The sequence below is a fragment of the Loxodonta africana genome, chromosome 4, assembly GCF_030014295.1.
Source record: "Loxodonta africana isolate mLoxAfr1 chromosome 4, mLoxAfr1.hap2, whole genome shotgun sequence".
Classification (NCBI taxonomy): Eukaryota; Metazoa; Chordata; class Mammalia; order Proboscidea; family Elephantidae; genus Loxodonta; species Loxodonta africana.
This window is the reverse complement of record NC_087345.1, coordinates 39,609,820-39,632,610: the sequence shown is the minus strand read 5'-3', so window position 1 is coordinate 39,632,610 and position 22,791 is coordinate 39,609,820. Positions and strand designations below refer to the sequence as shown.

Below are 22,791 nucleotides of genomic sequence, written 5' to 3'. Positions count from 1 at the left end.
CGGGCCAGGGGTTTTTTTTTGTTGGAAGTTTTTTGATTACCGTTTCAATCTCTTTTTTTGATATGGGTCTATTTAGTTGTTCTACTTCTGAATGTGTTAGTTTAGGTAGGTAGTGTTTTTCCAGGAATTCATCCATTTCTTCTAGGTTTTCAAATTCGTTAGAGTACAATTTTTCGTAGTAATCTGAAATGATTCTTTTAATTTCATTTGGTTCTGTTGTGATGTGGTCCTCCTCGTTTCTTATTCGGGTTATTTGTTTCCTTTCCTGTATTTCTTCAGTCAGTCTAGCCAATGGTTTATCAATTTTGCTAATTTTTTCAAAGAACCAGCTTTTGGCTTTGTTAATTCTTTCAATTGTTTTTCTGTTCTCTAATTCATTTAGTTCAGCTCTAATTTTTATTATTTGTTTTCTTCTGGTTCCTGATGGGTTCTTTTGTTGCCCACTTTCTATTTGTTCAAGTTGTCGGGACAGTTCTCTGATTTTGGCTCTTTCTTCTTTTTGTGTGTGTGCATTTATCGATATCAATTGGCCTCTCAGCACTGCTTTTGCTGTGTCCCAGAGGTTTTGATAGGAAGTATTTTCATTCTCGTTGCTTTCTAAGAATTTCCTTATTCCCTCCTTGATGTCTTCTATAACCCAGTCTTTTTTCAGGAGGGTATTGTTCATTTTCCAAGTATTTGATTTCTTTTCCCTAGATTTTCTGTTATTGATTTCTAGTTTTATTGCCTTGTGGTCTGAGAAGATGCTTTGTAATATTTTGATGTTTTGGACTCTGCAAAGGTTTGTTTTATGACCTAATATGTGGTCTATTCTAGAGAATGTTCCATGTGCGCTAGAAAAAAAAGTATACTTTGCAGCAGTTGGGTGGAGAGTTCTGTATAAGTCAATGAGGTCAAGTTGGTTGATTGTTGTAATTAGGTCTTCCGTGTCTGTATTGAGCTTCTTACTGGATGTCCTGTCCTTCTCCGAAAGTGGTGTGTTGAAGTTTCCTACTATAATTGTGGAGGTGTCTATCTCACTTTTCAATTCTGTTAAAATTTGATTTATGTATCTTGCAGCCCTGTCATTGGGTGCATAAATATTTAATATGGTTATGTCTTCCTGATCAATTGTCCCTTTTATCATTATATAGTGTCCTTCTTTATCCTTTGTGGTGGATTTAAGTCTAAAGTCTATTTTGTCAGAAATTAATATTGCTACTCCTCTTCTTTTTTGCTTATTGTTTGCTTGATATATTTTTTTCCATCCTTTGAGTTTTAGTTTGTTTGTGTCTCTAAGTCTAAGGTGTGTCTCTTGTAGGCAGCATATAGATGGATCGTTTCTTTATCCAGTCCGTGACTCTCTGTCTCTTTATTGGTGCATTTAGTCCATTTACATTCAGTGTAATTATAGATAAATAAGTTTTTAGTGCTGTCGTTTTGATGCCTTTTCATGTGTGTTGTTGGCCATTTCATTTTTCCACATACTTTTTTGTGCTGAGACGTTTTTCTTAGTAAATTGTGAGATCCTCATTTTCATAGTGTTTGACTTTATGTTAGTTGAGTCGTTACATTTTTCTTGGCTTTTATCTTCAGTTATGGAGTTGTTATACCTTTTTGTGGTTACCTTATTATTTACCCCTATTTTTCTAAGTAAAAACCTAACTTGTAACGTTCTGTATCGCCTTGTATCACTCTCCATCTGGCAGTTCAATGCCTCCTGTATTTAGTCCCTCTTTTTGATTATTGTGATCTTTTACCTATTGACTTCCATGATTCCCTGTTATGTGTATTATTTTATTTATTTTTTTTTTTAATTAATCTTAATTTGTTTGTTTTTGTGATTTCCCTATTTGAGTTGATATCAGGATGTTCTGTTTTGTGACCTTGTATTGTGCTGGTACCTGATATTATTGGTTTTCAGACCAAACAATATCCTTTAGTATTTCTTGTAGCTTTGGTTTGGTTTTTGCAAATTCTCTAAACTTGTGTTTATCTGTAAATATCTTAATTTCGCCTTCATATTTCAGAGAGAGTTTTGCTGGATATATGATCCTTGGCTGGCAGTTTTTCTCCTTCAGTGCCCTGTATATGTCGTCCCATTCCCTCCTTGCCTGCATGGTTTCTGCTGAGTAGTCTGAACTTATTCTTATTGATTCTCCCTTGAAGGAAACCTTTCTTTTCTCCCTGGCTGCTTTTAAAATTTTCTGTTTATCTTTGGTTTTGGCGAGTTTGATGATAATATGTCTTGGTGTTTTTCTTTTTGGATCAATCTTAAATGGGGTTTGATGAGCATCTTGGATAGATATCCTTTCGTCTTTCATGATGTCAGGGAAGTTTTGTGTCAGGAGTTCTTCAACTATTTTCTCTGTGTTTTCTGTCCCCCCTCCCTGTTCTGGGACTCCAATCACTCGCAAGTTATCCTTCTTGATAGAGTCCCACATGATTCTTAGGGTTTCTTCATTTTTTTAAATTCTTTTATCTGATTTTTTTTCAGCTATGTTGATGTTGATTCCCTGGTCCTCCAGATGTCCCATTCTGCATTCTAATTGCTCGAGTCTGCTCCTCTGACTTCCTATTGCGTTGTCTAATTCTGTAATTTCATTGTTAATCTTTTGGATTTGTGAATGCTGTCTATGGATTCTTGCAACTTATTAATTTTTCCACTATGTTCTTGAATAATCTTTTTGAGTTCTTCAACTGTTTTATCAGTGTGTTCCTTGGCTTTTTCTGCAGTTTGCCTTATTTCATTTGTGATGTCTTGAAGCATTCTGTAAATTCATTTTTTATATTCTGTATCTGATAATTCCAGGATTGTATCTTCATTTGGGAAAGATTTTGATTCTTTTGTTTGGGGGCTTGGAGAAGCTGTCATGGTCTGCTTCTTTATGTGGTTTGATATGGACTGCTGTCTCCGAGCCATCACTGGGAAACTAGTATTTCCAGAAAATCCGCTAAAAAAAATGCAGTCAGATCCCTATGAGAATTCTCCCTCTGGCTCAGGCTATTCGGATGTTATTGAAGCTGCCTGACTGGTACGCTGGCTCCAGGCTCTGAAAACAATCGCTGCCTCCCCGTATTTGTTCGTTCTCCGTCTCTAAATCTGTGTTTGTTGTTCAGAGTTCGTAGGTTGTTATGTATGTGATCGATTCACTTGTTTTTCTGAGTCTTTTTTGCAAGAGGGATCCGCGGTAGCGTCCACCTAGTCCGCCATCTTGGCCCCGCCTCTCTTTCCTGTTTTTTAATGACCTTTTTCTTTCTTCATGTATGATGTCCTTAATGTCATCCCACAAGTTGTCTGGTCTTTAGTCATTAGTGTTCAATGCACCAAATCTATTCTTGAGATGGTCTCTAAATCCAGGTGGGATATACTCAAGGTCATATTTTGGCTCTGTGAACTTGTTTTGTATTAATTTTCTTCCACTTCAACTTGAACTTGCATGTGAGCAATTGATGGTCTGTTCCACAGTCAGCCCCTGGCTTTGTTCTGACTGGTAATATTGAGCTTCTCCATCATCTCTTTCCACAGATGTAGTTGATTTGATTCCTGTGTATTTCATACAATGAGGTCCACATGTATAGTCACCATTTATGTTGTTGAAAAGGTATTTGCAATGAATTAGTCATTGGTCTTGCAGAATTCTACCATGTGATCTCCAGCATTCTTTCTATCACCAATGCCAAATTTCCCAACTATCGATCCTTCTACTTTGTTTCCAACTTTTGCATTCCAATCACCAGTAATTATCAATGCATCTTGATTGAATGTTTGATGAATTTCAGACTGCGGAAGTTGGTAAAAATGTTCAATTTCTTCATCTTTGGCCTTTGTGGTTGGTGTGTAAATTTGAATAATAGACACATTAACTGGTCTTCCTTGCAGGCATTTGGATGTTATCCTACCACTGACAGTGTCATAATTCAGGATAGATCTTGAAATGTTCTTTTTGACAATGAATGCCATGCCCTTTCTCTTCAATTTGTCATTCCCAGCATAATAGACCGTATAATTGTCTGATTCAAAAGGGTCAATACCAGTCCATTTCAGCTCACCAATGCCTAGGATATCAATCTTTTCGTGTTCCATTTCATTTTGATGACTTCCAATTTCCCTAGATTCAAACTTTGTATATTCCACATTCCAGCTATTAATGGATATTTGCAGCTGTTTCTTCTCATTTTGAGTCATGCCACATCAGCAAATGAAGGTCCTGAAAGCTTTACTCCATCCACATCATTAAAGTGAACTCTACTTTGAGGGGGCAGCTCCTCCCAGTTGTATTTTGAGTGCCTTCCACCCTGAGGGGCTATCTTCCAGCACTACATCAGATAATGTTCTGCTGCTATTCATATAGTTTTAACTGACCAATTTTTTTTAGAAGTAGATCACCAGGTCCTAATTCCTAGTCTGTCTTAGCCTGGAAGCTCTACTGAAACCTGTCTACCACTGGGGACCCTGCTGACATTTGAAATACTGGAGGCATAACTTCCGAAATCACAGCAACATGCAAGCCACTACAGTATGACAAACTGACAGATAAGTGGTACCTGGAAGTCCAAATTCAAGGTGTCAGAAAGGTCATGCTCTCTCTGAAGACTCTAAGGGAGGACTCTCCCTTGCTTTTTCCTAGCTTCCTGGCAATCCTTGGCTTGTAGATGCATCACTCCAATCTCTGCCTCTGTCTTCACATGGCCATCTTCCCACTGAGTGCCCATACCTGTGTCTCTTCTCTCCTTTTTCATGATGATACCATTCAGATTGGATTATGACCCACATTTCTCCTGTACAACCTCGTGTTAACTTAACTGACAACATCTTCAAAGACCCTAGTTCCAAACAAGGTCATGTTCATAGGTACCAGAGATTAAAAAGTAAACTTATTGGTAAACAATTCAATTCATAACAATTTAAGCTTTTCTAATAGCATTTCTCACCTCTCTCTGGGGAAAAGTAAAGGGCTGACTTCAAGCAAACAACTTTGGAACTCCAGGGTTGTTGGTGGCCACACTCATGCATTCTGCTCACACCTTACAAATTACAGTGTACATGATTTGCAAAGACTTTTGTGTCTGAGATCTTCGTTCTAGTATCCTTCTGAGTCAGGACAAGGAAGGTGTGTTTGCATTGATATTTTTAGGTGAGCTTTGGATTAGTTAAAAGCATAAATGGTTAGTAAGGCTCAAAGACAGGGGGTATGTGTCATCATGGGCCTGCCACACCTGGAGCTTACAGTGGTTGCTTGCTAAGCAAGTAGACGTCAGGTGGCTAGCAGCCACTTCCCAAGGACCAGAGGTGGTGTCAGCAATGAACCTAAATTTCTTTTTTTTTCTGCCCAGCTCTATGCTGTTTCCTTTTGTCTCCTGAGCACAGGTTCTACGAACATAGGCGGAGTTCTGTGGTGCTGAACGTACCTGGACTTGAGGTGTTCCCTGGAGACCTTCTGGTGTCAGATGGGGCTGCTGATTACCTGTACCACCCACTGCTGCTGCTAAATTCAGGTTCCGTTCATTCAGCAAACTCTTATTGCAGCCTCCTGTATGACAAACACTGTAATAAGTGGGGGAGATTTTAAAATAATAATTCGTAGAAGACATGCACTGACCAGTCCGAACAGACATGAGTCATCAATTATTGGGACCAACTGTATTAGTCAGGGTTCTTCAGAGAAACAGAACCAATAGAATACACAGATAGATAGACAAAGATTAATTTGAAGAAATTGGCTCATGCATCTGTGGGGACTGGCAAGTTCAAAATCTGTAGGGCAGGCTGGAAACTCCTACAGCATTTCTATGTTACAGTCTTGAGTAATATTCCTTCTTCTCTGGGAAGCCTCAGTTTTTGTTCTTAAGGTCTTTAACTGATTGGATGAGGCCCACCCACATTATTAAGGGTAATTTCCTGTACTTAAAGTCAAGTCTTAACTGACTGTAAATGTTAATCATATCAACAAAATACCTTCAGAGCAACATCTAGACCAGTGTTTGACCAAACTGGGCACCATAACCTAGCCAAGTTGACACATAAAATTAACCATCACACCAGCTGAATACCAGTCCTGGTATTGGGCATTCAGTTTATAAAGATAGACTTTTATATTTTTCAGGTCCCGTCCCATTGCCATTGAGTCGATTCCAATCCATTGTGACCCTGTAGGACAGAGCAGAACTGCCCCATAGTGTTTTCAAGGAGTGGCTGGTGAATTTGAACTGCTAACTTTTTGGTTAGCAGCCAAGCTCTTAACCAAAATGTCCTCTTTTCATATAATTTACCTGCAGCTGCAGGCTTAGTATGGGTGTACCAGTGATGGTGACCATCTCAGAGTGGAATGTCCTCTCAGGCTGGTGGGCAGCTTCTCTGTCATTGCTGTAACACTTGCTCCTCACCACCCCTGCTCCTGGTCTTCAGCCTCACACTGACCAGGTGCAGGCAGAGCTGTCAGCAGCAGTTAGAGTGAGGCCACGTTAGGGGTGAATCTTCTGCACCCTTACCTGGGTTGGAAAGAAAAGAAAAACTGTGATGTTCAAGGTGTGTTCCCCATGTTTCCGAGGGTAGGCAAATTAAAGCCTTTGAAAGCTAAAAGGACACTTAAAGATTATCCACCCCAATAGTTTATAAACTAATTTTGTTCTTAGTGCAGGAGAAAGATGTGGTAGTCTGCTTGCATAGAGATTACAGTCTTGGAAACTCTATGGGGCAATTCTACTCTGTCCTGTAAGTGTCGCTATTAGTTGAAATCGACTCGATGGCAATGGGTTTGTTGGAGTTTTTTGTGTGTTTGTTTTTTCCTTAGCAGAGGTCTTTTTTACAAAAGCAGTCTTACTGTGAATACCAATCTGTAAAACAGATACAGGTGGAATTGCAATGTTTGAAGACAAGGTGGCTCCTAAAGACTCTCCTCCGAGGCATCCTCAAAAGCCTAGGACACCTGGTAGCACAGCTTGGAAAACACCAAACTAGGCTCCTTCCTAATTCACACATGTGCAGTGGGAAACCCGGAACAGGGAAGAGACCGATCCATAGTGTCAGCTAGTTTGTACCACAAGGATGGGTTCCAGACTCGCGACTGCTAGTCCACTGTCCTTTTCTCCAGGCTGCTTTGACCACTCATATGTGCAGCTGTAGTTTTCTGTATGTGGAACCCAGGAGCCACCAGTGAAGACATCATAGCTACCATTTGTATAGCCTTTCACTCTTTGTAGATCCCTTTCACATCTACTGACTGATATGTTACTCACAACAATTCAAATAAACAAACCAAGAAAGGTTCAGTGATCTGCTCAAAGACCCACCACTAGAAATCAGAGCTGGTTCTAAACCCAATGTAACCTTTACAGAGGTTAGGACATGTTTCATGCTGCTTCACAAACACTCCAAACCCATAACAACTGAACAGTGGTTCCCAAAGGATGGTCCTGGACCAGCATCTTCAATGTCAGTTCTGGACTTGTCAGAAATGCAGATTCTCAGCTCTACCCCAGACCTACTGAATCAGAAACTCCATTGCTGGAGTCAATTTGTTTTTTAACAAGCCCGCCAGGTGACTCTGATGACTCTGATGCCTGCTAAAGTTTGAGAACCATCATGCTAAGGAACAGGGTTATAATTCTTTGGTGCTTCTAAATCCTAAAGTAGTTCTTTGTTATGTGCCACACAGTATGATCACAATAAAGTCCTTTCACCACAGTAACAGATATGCAACATGTTCCACCGTACTCTTCCATCACCTTTTCTCAATCAGTTTAAAATAGAGCTTTCAGGGCCCAAAATCACGGTCTAAAGCAATGCCTTTCAGACTTTGATGTGCATATGAATCACCTGGAGATATTGTTGAACAAGAGATTCTGATTCAGCAAAACTTAATGTTTAATACATGTAAAGAAATGTTGTGGATTCAATGTCTTTAAAAAAAAAATTTTTTTTTTTAAGACGCATATAAATCTTCTTCTGAATACCTGTGAAGCTTTCCCAAGGCCTCCAAAATATCTCCAAAGTTATAAAAGCAAAGGAAAGGGATTTGCTAAGGACCAAAGACCCCCAATTGTTCCAATTCAAATTGGACATAATAATCTACCACCGAGCATTTGAGGACTAAGAGCTCTCAAATGCCAAGCTATAAATGGTGACGCCAATATGTCACTGAGGGATATTCCACCTAGTCTCCTCTTTATAAAGATCAATAAGGTGGTCCAAATGAGGGAGAGAATAATCAGTTTAACAGGTTACTTTCAATGTTACAGGGGCAAATATCCCACAAACACATCCTTTGTAGTAAATGCTATCCAGGTAATTGCTTCCATCTGATTAAAGCATTACACAGAGCCTCTTGGTGAATTTGATTAAAAAGAGAGACCTACAAGGCATCCATTTTTGTGTATTGAGTGGTCAGAACATCCCATCTAAACCCAAGGGACTATTTCCAGCTTTTTCTGGGTTGCATTACAAATTGATACAATCAACATAAAAATTAAGATGCCAGAATCTAATCTCTACTTCCTGGTCATCAAAAAATATGTGTGATTGAATAATAACTTCTCAACTCAAAGCAATACTTAAAGACTTCTTGGATGGTAGCCAATAGCTACGGTAAGCCCCAACTTAGTTGGTGACATGTGTTGATGTTTCCCTATTTCAGGAATCTTCATTTAACCACACCTTACTGGATTGATGCACTCTCCAAGTCTCAAGTTTGGTCAGGCTTTTAACCTTGCATATGATGGGATATTTTATTTTATTTTATGGTAGGATACTGTAAAAATCAACCAGTCCTTTCAGCCTCAGAGTCCTATGGTTTACTGTCTTACATACATTACTTAATATCTTCACTCCATTTATTGATTTTTCTGCAAGTGATGGGGGAAAGGAGGCTAAAAATACTCTAGTGAAGGGAGAGGTAACGTCACCTTAAGTCAGCAATAGAATGCCAAATTTTAGGTAACAGCATTGCTTCATTCATTCATTGGCATAAGTATAAATGTTCATTCTGTGCATTCTCAAAAGAAAGAGCATTAAAGCAGAACGATTCTGTTTAGCTCATGGAAAAAGCAGGGTTTATAAAGCATTGCCACAATCTATCACTAGTTACTCAAAGTAATAGTATATTTTCTTTAATTTCACCCACCAGAATCCAAGAAGCCAAGATGGCCTTTCTCCAAGAGGGGAGTGGTAAGTGTTGCACAATGTCATTTCTGTTTTAATTAAGTCTCCTGCAGCTAAGAAGATGGGCCCTGGTGGCACAGTGGTTAAGTGCTTGGCTGCTAACCAAAAGGTCGGCAGTTTGAACCCACCATCCGCTCCATGGGAGAAAGATGTGGTAGTCTGCTTCCATAAAGATTTACAGTCTTGAAAACCCTATGGGGCAGTTCTACTCTGTCCTGTAGGCTCGTTATGAGTCGGAATTGGCTCCATGGCAGTGGATAGGTAAGAAAGTAAGAAATGGTTGAAGAGCCTTTTCATTCTGCTTTATCTTTGCATAAAGGAAGATGGCAAGTGAAATGTAAATGATAACAACACATCCATAATATTGGCAACAGAACATCGCAAATGGTGCCATTTTGTGCAGCTAAACAGTGCTAATTGCCAGTGGTTAATGAGCTCTGTAAAAAACAAAGCAATCCTAATATTGTGATGCTTCACAACTCTAAATGTATTACTCGACACAGGTTAGGAAACAGCTCGCTTGAGGAAGTAAACTTGCATAAGCGTATGCTCCAGTCTGTAGATTGTGTCATGTATATTGACAACATTGAAAAATTAATGAGAAGTTACAGTCACAGGTTCCACAAATACATTTCTATTTCTGGAATGCTGGTTGGATTACTCCTAGTGGGTTTTTTAATTCATTCTTGGTTCTGCTGATGATTGAGGAGTTATAAATCTAAACTAGTGGTCTCTGCTTCTTTACTGCACAGGACAAGGGCTGGCCACAGTCAAGCCTGTGTGTGTGGAGGGAAGGAGTGCTAGTGACCCCAACCTGACTCTTGGCTTCTGTTTTCTGGAGGAAGGGGAGGAACTGGCTGTGCGTTCTCCTAACAGGTGTTAGCTGCCATGGAGTCAGCCACAGAATGGTGATCACTTATGTTGATCCCATGCACAACAGAATGAAATGCTTTCAGGTCCTGAGTCATCCCCATGATCAGATGGGTATTGAACCATTGTAATCTATAGGATTTTCATTGGCTGATTTTTTTGGAAGTAGGTCAGGCCTTTCTTCCTAGCCCATCTTAGTCTAGAAGCTTTGCTGAAACCTGTTCAGCATCATAACAACACACAAGCCTCCACTGACAGATGGGTGGTGGCTACACAGGAGTGCATTGGCCGAGAATTGAACCCAGATCTCCTGTATGGAAGGCAAGAATTCTACCACTGAACTACCAATGCCCCCTCTCCACCAGACGCCAGTTGCAATACCTATACATTGCAGCTAACAGCAGCAATGGGGGTTCCATGGGTAGTTATTGTCACTCCTTCTGCCGAAAGTCTGTCTCTATGGTTTCTCCAATCAGTTTGGAATCGGTTTTTGACATCTGCATTGGGGGTACACACTGAATTTTTAAAGTCCAGTTGCTGTTGTTAGGTGCTGTCGAGTCGGCTCCAACTCATAGCGACCCTGTATGCAACAGACTGAAACACTGCCCGGTCCTTCTCCATCCTCATGATTGTTGTTATGCTTGAGCCCATTGTTGCAGCCACTGTGTCAAACCACCTGAAGGGTCTTCCTCTTCTTCGCTGACCCTCCAGTAGCTAAATTAAAAACCCCTGAGCCTCCAATTCCAACTGCTCCACTTACTGCTGTGTGACCTTGGCCAAATGAGTTCACGTCTGTCAGCTTCAGGTTCCTTCTCTATCAAAGGCAGATGAAAATCAAGCTGCCCTCACAGAGTGCTTGTGAGGAGTGAATACAGCAACACATGTGGAACTTGCTTCAGATCTTGGCACATCATAAACACTCAATCCACACCAACCACGATTATTTTTAGGATTTTTCTTAATTAGAATTTGAAAAACAACTTGTTCTCATAACCATGTATTTTAGTGACTTTCACATTATTTTTGCAAGAACAGAAAGTTTGTATGGGACACACCCTAAACATTACAAGCTGCAAACCGTAAACTGTTAGTAAAATTATGGCCCTATGCTGGTGTTCTTCAGTCATTCCCACTTTGCTGCTCTTTCGGGACATACTTCGACTGTTTTCCTGGCAGGTCTGAGACAGGGTCTCTCATCTACCCTTTTCTGTGTCCTTCCTCATATAAATGAGACAGTGACCCATCCAATCTGAGGGCCCCAGAGAAGAGGCATCTCCCACAAGCTTCCCCAGAGTAGGGAAGCTTTAAGGGCCACTGGGGAAACAAGATGCACTTTCAGAAGGAAAGGGCTCAACTAGAAAGGGACACTCCTACAAGTTGTAACGATCCATCCATTTTTTCCCTATAAAGAAGCAACTTACTCCACACACACATGTGGAGTGTCTGTATGTGCCACGCACTGGACTAGATACCCAGGATACCAAGATGTCCATTACTAGCTCACAGTTGAGAAGCTGGTACTGACCTATAAATTGGGAGCAAAAAATGTGCTAAATGGCACGCACAATGTTGGACAGCCAGTCATGGAGATGCACAAAGACAGAATCATCAGTGAAATGACAAGATGTTTTCAGCAACATTAGGAAGAGAAACCCATTTCTTTTAAGCCTAACTTTCACAAAGACATGAGATCTGGTTCCCTTAAAATCAATGCCTCTATTTCCTTCCTTCATCCTCTTGGCCTGGATTACCAAGTAATTCTAATCTATATAAATGACTATTCCACACCAATATAACAAACACATTCCCAAGTTGTAATGTATTTTCCCAGCTTATTGCGGATTTTTCTTCTCCTTCCTTCCTCACTCGCTCCCTTGCTCACTCGCTCCCTCCTTCCTTCCCTTCTTTCCTTCCTTCCTCCCCAAGCACCAATAACAATATTAGTAATAAAAGCAAACATGTATATAATGTTTATCATGTTGCCAGGCACAGTTATATATGCTCCTGTTTATCTGTGTCATAGTTTACATATGTTAACTCGTTAATTATCACAACAACTCAACAAGGTAGATGACATTATTATACCCATTTTACAGCTGGGGAAATGGGTTCAGAGAGGTTGAGTAGCTTGCCTGAAGTCACACAGCTCACAAGCCATGATTTACCCTGGCAGACCCAAGCAGCCTGGCTCTGAGTCTGCTTTGGTCATGAAATGGCACTGTTCCTCCAACTCTGAGGCTCCCCATAACCAGACCTGGATGCTCTTTACTCTTCCTCATCAGAGCTCACAAAGATCTGGTCTGTCGTCAGAAAGGCAATGTCACCTTTATGTCAGTCACTCTGAGATGTGTATATTCAGCCTTAATCTTCAATTAACACTCCAGTTCCATGTCACCATTGCCTACCACAAATTTCCATTCCATCTACCTCTTGGTTACTAAATGTGAGACCCTGGAATAAACCTTAGTTTATGAATTTTCTTTGCCCCCAATATCCCCTCAAATACCCTTTAAATATTTCCCTTTTCCTCTCCTAACCTATGGCACACTAGTGAAGGAACAAGACACTAAGTGGACCTGTGACTCTGAAGAATTAATACGGCCTCCCTTCCCTTCTTACTGGGAGCTCCACCAAGGCTTTGGCCTGGAGGCTGGTCAAACACGTAGAAAGCCACAGTGCCTGCCCTTCAGGATACGCGACTGGTGCCCACTTTCCCCAACTCCAACCCTGCTTCCATTGTCTCCTGTTTCCTTCAACTTGCTGTTGATTTTTTTATTTCCACAACACGCAGTCACTATGGTTTCAAACATCAACAAAAGGCATATGTCCCAATTGCCGTAGGAGGTCCCCAGCTGGCTCCAAGATTCCTTTGCTACTGTGGAAACTAGTGAGTTTACAATAGGTTTCCTCTTTCAGGGCCATAACCCTACCAGAGAAAGCAGCCACAGCCCTGTTATTGCTCCCTCTAGCACATTCTACAGCTGTCATGGAGTCTCCTTTCAGACACACAGGCAGCCCCCTACTCACAATGGTAGATAACCTGTGCCTTCTCTTTCCATTAGCATAAAGTTGATTAACTTCTATGAAACAGCTTAGATCTGTGCCAGCATCACACACCCTGAGGCACTAGAATGAGTTAAAAAATTATTTCTGATAAACATGCATTTGAAATGCACCCAGGTCTACTTTATAAAGCCCTGTACATTATTTGATAGCTTCTTCCTGGTTCCATTAGTAAAATGAGCTCTTCACGTGGGCAATTCATGATGTTGCAACAGAATATCGAATGAGGAAAAAAAAAGTTCACAATATATTAAGTGAAAAAAGCAGATTACAAAAAGATGTGTAATATGACACCATTTAAAAATTAATTATGAATATGTCCAGAAAAGAGTGTTTTTGTTTTCAGTGGTAATCTAGGGCTGAGAATTATGGGTAGTTTCTGTTTTCCTTTGTTTCCCAACTTTTCTGCAATAATCATGTATTATTGATTATTAAATTATTAAAAATTATCCGATTATTAAATATTAAAACAATAGGTGACTAGTTCCATTCTAAGAAAACTTGAGTTTCTAGCATATTCTGGTATTCTTTAGCACAGAATTATTGTATTGGGCCAGTTCCATTAGTACTCTGGGCTTTACTTAGTCACCTGCTGAATGAAGGCTTGAACTGAGGCATCTTCTGATATTAAAGTCCTATGATCCAGAATTCGGAAAATTAAAATCGTGAAGGAGTTTCTGTCATCTCAATGGGTGAGCACCGGACTCAGAGTCCATCTATTTGCTTTAGAACCATTCCATGTCTTGCTTTATTTTTTTTCATTAGTAAAATGAGATGTTTGGACAGGCACCGACCTCTCTCCTCCAGGCCTGACATTTCTGTGGTTCTGTGGGTCCCTTGGTGGTGCAGATGGTTAATGTGTTCAGCTGCTAACCAAAAGATTGGAAGTTTGAGTTTATCCAGAGGCATCTCAGAAGAAAGTTCTGCCTCTCTGCTTCCAAAAAAATCAGCCATCGACAACCCTATGGAGCACACTTCTACTCTGACACACATGGGAGCGTTGTGAGTCAGAGTCGACTCGATAGCAACTGGTTAACTGCTGGCTCAGGCTATGGCTCAGAAATGGCTTTGGAACTGTTATGGTTTAATGACAAAATGTGCAGTGTGTCCTCATGAATGTTAGAGAATGAACCAAAGATGACAAGGCTACCAAAATTGTGTCTTTAAAGAATTCATGCTTGGCAACTCTTCAGACAGGGATTGGACTGGGCTGTGATACTGGTGAAGAATTCATGCTTCGAAATCCTGTTTCTTACAATCTTTGAGCAGGGCAAGGACAAACTCAAGCACATATCTGACCTGGAGAACTGCCTTTCCTCTATGAAGATTACGGACTTCAGGGGCTATGAGTTCCACAGCCTCAAGGTACCTCATACGTTGTTTACAAGCATCGTGGCTTTTTATTTTTTAGTCATTATTTTTAATTGTCAAATTATTGCCTTATTTGAAGGACAGCTAGGTTTAGGAGAAGCCCAGGGCTGGGAGAGATGGGTCCTGCCTGCTCTGATGTACTCTGTAATCTCCAGAGAGATATTTTACCTGAAATACGGTGATGGAGATGGGAGTGTTTCGGAGACTGAAAAGCCCTCTGCAAATGTTAATAGTCATTATTACTATCGCCTCTCTGGGCTTCAGCTTCCTCATCTGAAAATTAAGTCATTTTTGCTAGGACAATTTCAAAAAGTCTCTTTAAGCTCTAAAATTCTCATTTCCTGATTCTTCAGTAGTTGATTTCAACAAGCTTTGCTAGTGGAACCTGGATTCAGAATTCCCAGTTTGGGGTTTGGGGTTCTTTTTTTAATGGTTCCTTTTGTTTTTGTTTTTTTTTAATACACGTTTTTTTTAGAGAAGTTTTAGGGTTACAGAAAGTGCAGAGTTCCCAAGTACACCCTCTCCCCCTGCACACAGTTTCTCCTATTATTAACAGCTTGCATTAGCATGGTACAGTTGTTACAATTGATGAACCAGTATTGATGCATTATTATTTTTAAAGTCTATAATTTGTGTTACAGTCCACTCTTTATGTTGTACAGTTCTATACATTTTGACAAATGCATAATGTCATATACCCATTGCTGTTGACTGAGTTCCAACTCATAGTGACCCTAGAGGATAGAGTAGAACTACCCCATGGGGTTTCCAAGGAGCGACAAATGGATTCGAACTGCTGACCTTTTGGTTAGCAGCCATAGCTCTTAACCACTGTGCTATCAAGGCTCCACAGTATCATATAACCACTATCATAATATCATGCAGTTCTACTGCCCTTAAAATGGCCTGTGTTTCACCTATTCATCCCTCCCCACCTCCTCTTGAACAACTACTGATCTTTTTACTGTCTCTATAGTTTTGTCTTTTCCAGATGGTCATATAGTTGAAATCATGCAGTATGTAGCCTTTTCAGACTGGCTTCTTTTGGGGTTTGAGGTTTTTTGAGAATTTTTTGTAATAAACTGAAAAGGACTCAAATTCTCAATCATAAAACAACATCAATGTTGTTGAAGCATTGAGGTATTCTATGGATTTCAGAGATTAGACCCTTGTCGGATATGTCATAGCCAAAATTTTTTTCCCAGTCTGTAGGTTGTCTTTTTACTCTTTTGGTGAAGTCTTTTGATGAGCCTAAGTGTTTAATTTCTAGGAGCTCCCAGTTATCTAGCTTACCTGCTGGTCTTTATGAATTGTTAGTTGTGGTTTATATTGGAACTGTGCCATGTATTAGGACCCCTAGCGTTGTCCTTATTTTTTTTTTTTAAAAAAAACATCAATTTTAATTCCTTTTCATTTTAAACTAAAAATTACGCATATCACACATTGCTATGCTTTGCAGTGGGGAAGGTATTGGCTTCCCAAAGTCACACACAGAGAAGCTGTGGTTTGGGTCATTTGAGAAGCAAAGAGGGTGCCCCGGGCCTACGGAAGGAAATCATGAGGTCAGGGACTGCTTGTTCCTGCTGTTCCACAAGCAGAGAAAATAGGGAACAGATCACACCATCCAGGTGGAAATGTTCTGCTCACCTTTCTTCTTCCCATGTGCAGGATAAGACCTGGATGGAAGTCATGGAAATGCATCAAAAACTTCCTACTGACCAATTAGACCTGAGAAAGCAACAGGAGGCCATGTGGGAACTTTTCACGAGTGAATGCACTTATTTTTTGGACCATTTATTGGTTCTTAAGATGGTAATATTGGGTTTAATTTTTGTAGTAAACGAAAAATATTCATTGGATTCTTTGGGGATTTGTTTTACTCTTCCATGCTAAAAAAAAAAACTTAAAGCCTCCCCCCTTTCTTTTAGGGAATCTTTAGGAAAATTTTATTTATTGCTTATTTTTCTTTACCTATCACTTTATTGTCTTTACATTACCTTCTTGACTAAATCTCTCCAAATTGGATATGATCTTCTAAGTGAACTAATCCAACTCCCCAACTGATGTCCTCGTCATTTTTGCCTATTCTCACCCTCTCTTTACACACTCCTTCCTCATGAAAGGCAGCCCATTTCATCTTTGGATAGCTTCCTTTTCTGGAGCTCTTGCTAAAGCTTCTGTCAGCTGGAGGGTACAGTGTCGGATTTCCAGGGCTACCTTCACATGCTAATAGAGTGGACTTGGGTTAAGCAGTGTATTCACTGGTGCGTTCACATTGTGTTCTGAGTAAATGGCACCCTGGGGTTGCCTCTACCCATAAGCACTTTTGAATCCTGGTTACTGTCTTAAAACTGTCTTACTAAGGAAAAAAGTATGATGTTGGGAGACCTGAGTTCAAGTGCTGGATGTATCTCTGATTTGCCGTGTGGCCTTAGAAAAGTCTAGGTCTTCATATCTTAAAACAGGGGTTGGCATAGTTTTTCTGTAAAGGGCCAGAAAATAAATCTTTTAGGCTTTGTGGGCCATACATTCTCTGTTGCAACCACTCAGCTCTGACATTGCAGTGCAAAAGCAGCCAGAAACAATATGTAAAAAAATGTGTGTGGCTGTGTTCTCATAAAACTTTACTTACAAAAACAAGTAGCTGGCCAGATTTTGCCCAGAGGCTGTAATTTGACAACCCCTGTCCAAAGCTATAAAACAGGGATGACAGTGCCATCTCTGGCTATCTCGTGAGGTTATTGTGAGAATCAAATTAGTTACTTTTGAAATCTATCAAGTGCTTTACAAATGTCAGTTATTATTTTCTTTAAGTAATATTTATTGTCAATCACTCTGCTTAGTACTTTATATGCAAAATTTAAATTTTAAACATACTTTGAGAAAGCTTAGAGACTATAGCAGTTAGGATGCTTCCAGGAGCAAGTAACAGAAAACTAACTTAAATAATAATATCATTGGCCCAGGTACAGAAGTACAAAAGTGGGAGAGAGTTCGATGTTGGTTTGATGAAGGAATTCAAAATGAAGGCAAAGTTTTTTTCTCTCACCCTCATGCTATGACTAGCTTCCCTGGTAGTAACAAAATGGCTGCCATCTTTGAGTCCATGCTAGAGAGAGAGATAGGATCTCTTCTCAGCATTCATAGCAAGTTTTGAGATTCATTTTGATGGGACTGGCATAGGTCACATGCCTACTCTTGAGCCAACTACTTTGGCTGAAAAAGGAATGTACTGATTGGCTTAAGGCAATCAGGGCCCATCCCTGGGAGTGAGGTTTGCTTCCCACATGGAGCATACACTCTGTGGGGAAGAGTGGATACTGAGATGAAAACCAAGATGCTGGAAGGGGAAGGGGCATATTAAAGCTGGCAATGGCCAATAAATAATCCCTACAGACGCACTAGCTCCCTGAGCTATACTGCCTCCTTTGCCCTAATAAACAGCACAGGTCATCCTATTCCACTGTAACCTGCATAGGCTTTTCAAACTAGCATTCTCAGTTTAATCTGCATTTATTTATTCTCAAGTGTCCCAGTATATTTAAAGTATATGTGTAGCTCCCTTTACGCAATCATTATGAGTCTCTCAAAGTTGCTTGTAAATTGAATTTATGTAACTTGAACAGTAAAAAAAAAAAAAAAATACTGGAGGACTCTATTTAAAAGAAGGCAAACTTCTCTGTAACACAAAGAGTCTTATAGCAAAAGAAATATTTACTTCTAAATTTTACCAGTTTATCTATAGTGATGAGTTCTTTCTTATGTGTTTTAAATGCTTGAATACAACCAATTTCTAGATAGATGATAATATATGGATTTGGAAAGCTCTAAGTCAGTGATTTCTTAAAGTGTGGTCCCTAGACCAGTGACATCAGAATCGCTGGGGAACTTGTTAGAAATGCAAATTCTCAGATCCCATCATACCCAACCTACCCACTGCCGTCGAGTTGATTCCAACTCATAGTGACCCTATAGGACAGAGTAGAACTGCTCCAGAAAGCTTCCAAGGAGCACCTGGCGGATTCGAACTGCTGCCCTTCTGGTTACCAGCCGTAGCTCTTAACCACTACGCCACTAGGGTTTCCGTAGATCCCATCATAGACATACTAAATCAGGAACCAAAACCCAAACCTCTTGCTGTCGAGTCAATTCTGACTCATAGCAACCCTATAGAACAGGCTTGAACTTCCCCATGGGGTTTCCAAGTAGCAGCTGATAGACCTCTTGGTTAGCAGCCGAGCTTCCAACCACTATGCCACCAGGGCTTCGCTAAATCAGAAACTCTAGCAATTTAGACCTACTACATCAGAGCCCCAGCAACTCTGATTTAACAAGGCCTCCAGGTGATTCTGATGCAAGTTCAAGAACCACTGCACTAAGTTAAGTCATATGGAAATGAAAATAAGAGAAGGTTAATGGTCTAAAGACCAGTCTTTTCACACCTAAAATTCTTAAAATAACTTGTCCCTTTGAATGCTTCCCTTCATATATATATGCAAAGCCTTCCTATTTCAATAAATTGATCCTGTCTGGTTTCTTTAGTTTCTAGAAAGAGGGGAATGTTATTGGTGAGTGAGGAGTGCAGTTCTTCCTTCTTGACTTGCTGCAAAGTAGTTTTTCCATTGTGAAAGCATTCAATCAAATTTAAATAACATAAATATTCCCTTAATGTTTTCATTAATATTTAATGTTTCTATCCAAATCTAAACATTTTACCAATAATCATGTATTAACTCATTAATTCTCTATTTTTAATTCCGTGAAGATAGAGAACATTTGGATCTTTCGAAGAGGAAGAAATAAGTGAGAACACAGAGTGAATGTTGATTTGCTATCAAGTTAGTGTTGTAGCCAGAAGAGAAACTTTGAGATTCCTTTGGCACTATGTGACAGAAAGAGCCCATTTGGGCAGATTATTTTTCAACAAGAATGTTGTTAAGGTTCACATAAGCTACAATAACTTCCCATGTCAGTACATACTTCCAGTATTTTATATAAAGTTTAAATGTCATTGTTTGTTTTAGCAAAATTCTTGCAACTGAGAATACTGATTTCTAAATTGTTTTGGAAAGTTCTATACCGGTGGTTCATGTTTAATGTTCCTTCAAAGAGCAAGCTTCAAAATTAAAAGCAGAAAGTAATGTGCATTTTTTTTTAAAAGATCTTTTTGAATACACTAAAATATCTACAAACTCATGAGTACCTCCTGGATGTGGATTTATGGAGACTTTTTGCTAACCTGGAGGAGTTAAGTCAGGTAAGCCAAAGAAGTAAGATGCCTGTAGCCATGTTTTAAAACTCATGAAAGGATCACGAAAATCCATGCTTGGTGTATTCTTGTGACTTGTATTCCATCCATATGGGAATGTTGACTATGGTTTATTCCATATTCCATCCCATATAATCTTTCAATTAGGAGTTCAGGTTAAAAAAAAGTAAGTCTAAAATCCATTGTCATCTTTCTAATAAAAAAAAAATAGATGCCAAATATTAGTTACCCTCTGGTAACATTTTCCATTTTCCCATTACTATGTGAGAAAACAGACATATTTCTAAAATCTCCATCATGATTAAAAATGTTTATTCTCCAGTGAATGCCCTTTTCTCATATATGTTATGGATAGATAATATCGTCCCTCCAAAAGTAAAGGGAAGAGAGATAGCAACAAGAATATGTAAATAAAAAGTATATATTGGAGAGTGGAGAAAAATAAATATTTAAATTTTACTAGGAGGTAAATTTGAAATGGAAAACACCTATAAAGATGATATTTTAAGTTCATCAAATGTTTATTCCTCAACCCAGGGCATGTGTTCTACTCTTGGTTTCTTTCTCTTTGGCCCCAGACAAGCTTTGGTTTTGTGAACAGTCTTTTTGGCATCATCAAGGACTATGTAGATACTCCTGAGACTGCACCATCAATGGATTTCATTTCTGTGCTCACAAAGGTAAAATCCTTCCAGGAGATCTCGATTTCATCAAATAAATTCACCCAGCTCTCTGGAAAGTTTTTCATATCTACTTGAGTTTTTGTTTCAGGGAAAGCCCCATTGCTACCCTCCCTCAAAGGAACTATCCCTTTCTCTGCTAATCAACATTTTCCAAACTACCTTTCAGATTCTGTTTTTCCCATTGTCACATCTCCTGTGTGGGTTTTATTAACACAAAAAAAATCTGCATGCATGGAAAATCCATTTCTAAGTCTGTTTTTTGAATGACTTCAATTTAAGGCAATGTTCATGGCAATAGTTTAGTGTATGCTAATTACATGGTTCAGTTGTTCTTCTAACAAAAGTGCCAGTCTCTCAGAAAGGAACAAAATTAACCTTCAAATTCATCAACACCCTTAATAATAACTCTGTGTGAGGAACACCAAAAAAAAAAAAAGGAAAGTTTGTATTCCAGGTTTGGTAAATGCTATCCATTTCTTGAACAGATATTTGGCACCTATTTCAACATTCTTTTTTTTTTTTACTTTGAGCTTTTCAATCCAATCTCTGTCTTTTCACATTCAGCAAGACTTGAATTCTTACAATCCATAATGTAGAAAAAAAAAAGAAGATTGAAATGTATTGAGTACTTGCTAGGTACTAGCTATGGGGCTGATACCCTGTACACAATAATGTGCACCCTCTGACCTTAGGAAATTTTCAGCCTAGTGGGGAAGAAATTAATCTGATAATGACACTAATGATTACATAATTAAACTGAGACCAATACTGGTGGCAGGGGAGGAACATGGATATTACGAGTGTTCAGTATAGGAAACCTTTTGGTTGGGGTATGGGAGAAGTTATTAGCAGAATATGTTTCCTGGGGAAATAAGGCATTATAGCAGGTTTAAATTATTAAATAAGAATAATGAAGAAAAGGGAAGATTGGCTAAGACTACTATGCATGCTACTAAATAAATCACACATAGTAGACCAAAAAAAAAAAAACTGAAACCTGTCACCTTCAAGTCAATTCCATCTCATAGCAACTCTATAGGGCAGAGCAGAGCTGCCCCATTGGGTTTCCAAGGAGCTGCTGGGTGTATTCAAGCTGCCGACCTTTTGGGTTGCAGCCTTTTCGTTTGCAGCCGTAGATCTTAACCACTGTGCCACCAGGGTTCCACACTTAGTAGAGGTGCCCCAAATTTGACTCTACATTTTTAGAAGCCAGCAGTAGAGTTAAATTTATGGATATGTTTGAGGAATGTTTGTTGAAAAGTTCAATGTTGTTATTTTAATTGTTACCGCCAACACAAGTTTAACATCAACCAACACAGACACCAGAATTGAAGGTAGTATGTGTTATTAGGTGCCTTCCAGGGTATATGGCCCTCACCAAAGCGTAAACAGAAGGGTGAATTAAATCAAGATGTCCCAAATAGAACTGTCTTTAAAAAAAAAAACCAACAACCAAACCCATTGCAGGAGAGTCAATTCCAACTCATAGCACAAAGTAGAATTGCCCCCAAAGGGTTCCCAAGGCTGTAATCTTTACAGAAGCAGACTGTAACATCTTTTTCCCTCAGGGCGGCTGGGGGGTTCAAATCGCTGACCTTTTGGTTAGCAGCTGGGTGCTTAACCACTGCACCACCAGGGCTCCTTTAAAATTTTCTTTATGTATAGAAAAAAAAAAAAAAAAGAAGGATCCCTGTTGGCACAGTGATTAAGCACTTGGCAGCTAACAAAATTCAGCAGTTTGAATCCACCGGAAGCTCCACAGGAGAAAGATGTGGCAGTCTGCTTCCATAAAGATTACAGCTTTGGAAACCCTATGGGCGCAGTTCTACTCTATCCTAGAGGGTCTCTATGAGTCAGAATCAACTCGACAGCACACAACAACAACACAGAAGAAAAGATTATTCACTGAGGAGTCAGCTGTTTATTATGAGGTATTATATCTTTTTCAAAGAATGTTTATGGTAGAGGTTACATGTTCCTTATGAGAACACTGTTTATATCCACATAGCTACATCTCCTGCTTGACAATGCTCCACTTTTCCCTGTTCCGATTAATGATAGAAGTGACAAGAGAGAGAAAGTCTGTCCGAGGCTAGTGCTCTCCTGCTTCTGTTGATTCCCTTTCTGCTCTTCTCCCACAGTATTTCCGTGGAAGCCTCTGTCAGAGCCACCAGACATACTGCCTGAATTACACAGCAGCTGTCTTTTATCTTGAGAACCTGAGGCAAAGGGATGACTTTGGAATCTATCTAAAAGTAAAGTACCGTTTTCTATTCTTTTGTATTTTTATTAAGACTCTGGGATTAACAGGTTCTGGGAATTATTATCCTCAAATTAAATGGGGGAAAATCTAAGTTATCAACAATGAATTTTAAGCTTTTCTCATAAATACATTA

The 22,791-nt window shown here is 39.5% G+C and overlaps 1 protein-coding gene across 3 annotated transcripts in view; it reads left to right on the top strand.

Annotated features, from left to right (window-relative positions):
- The window catches only part of PLEKHG7 (pleckstrin homology and RhoGEF domain containing G7), a 77,499-nt gene that overhangs the window by 32,884 nt on the left and 21,824 nt on the right, over positions 1-22,791 (top strand). For 2 of the 3 annotated variants that reach the window (XM_064283741.1, XM_064283742.1), the window contains 7 exons: positions 5,351-5,478; positions 9,105-9,145; positions 14,339-14,437; positions 16,112-16,255; positions 19,605-19,700; positions 20,291-20,392; positions 22,537-22,650. In XM_064283741.1, the coding sequence (XP_064139811.1) occupies positions 5,351-5,478; positions 9,105-9,145; positions 14,339-14,437; positions 16,112-16,255; positions 19,605-19,700; positions 20,291-20,392; positions 22,537-22,650 (724 nt within the window). The remainder of the gene's footprint in view (positions 1-5,350; positions 5,479-9,104; positions 9,146-14,338; positions 14,438-16,111; positions 16,256-19,604; positions 19,701-20,290; positions 20,393-22,536; positions 22,651-22,791) is intronic. The other variant, XM_023559587.2, reaches the window with a different exon arrangement.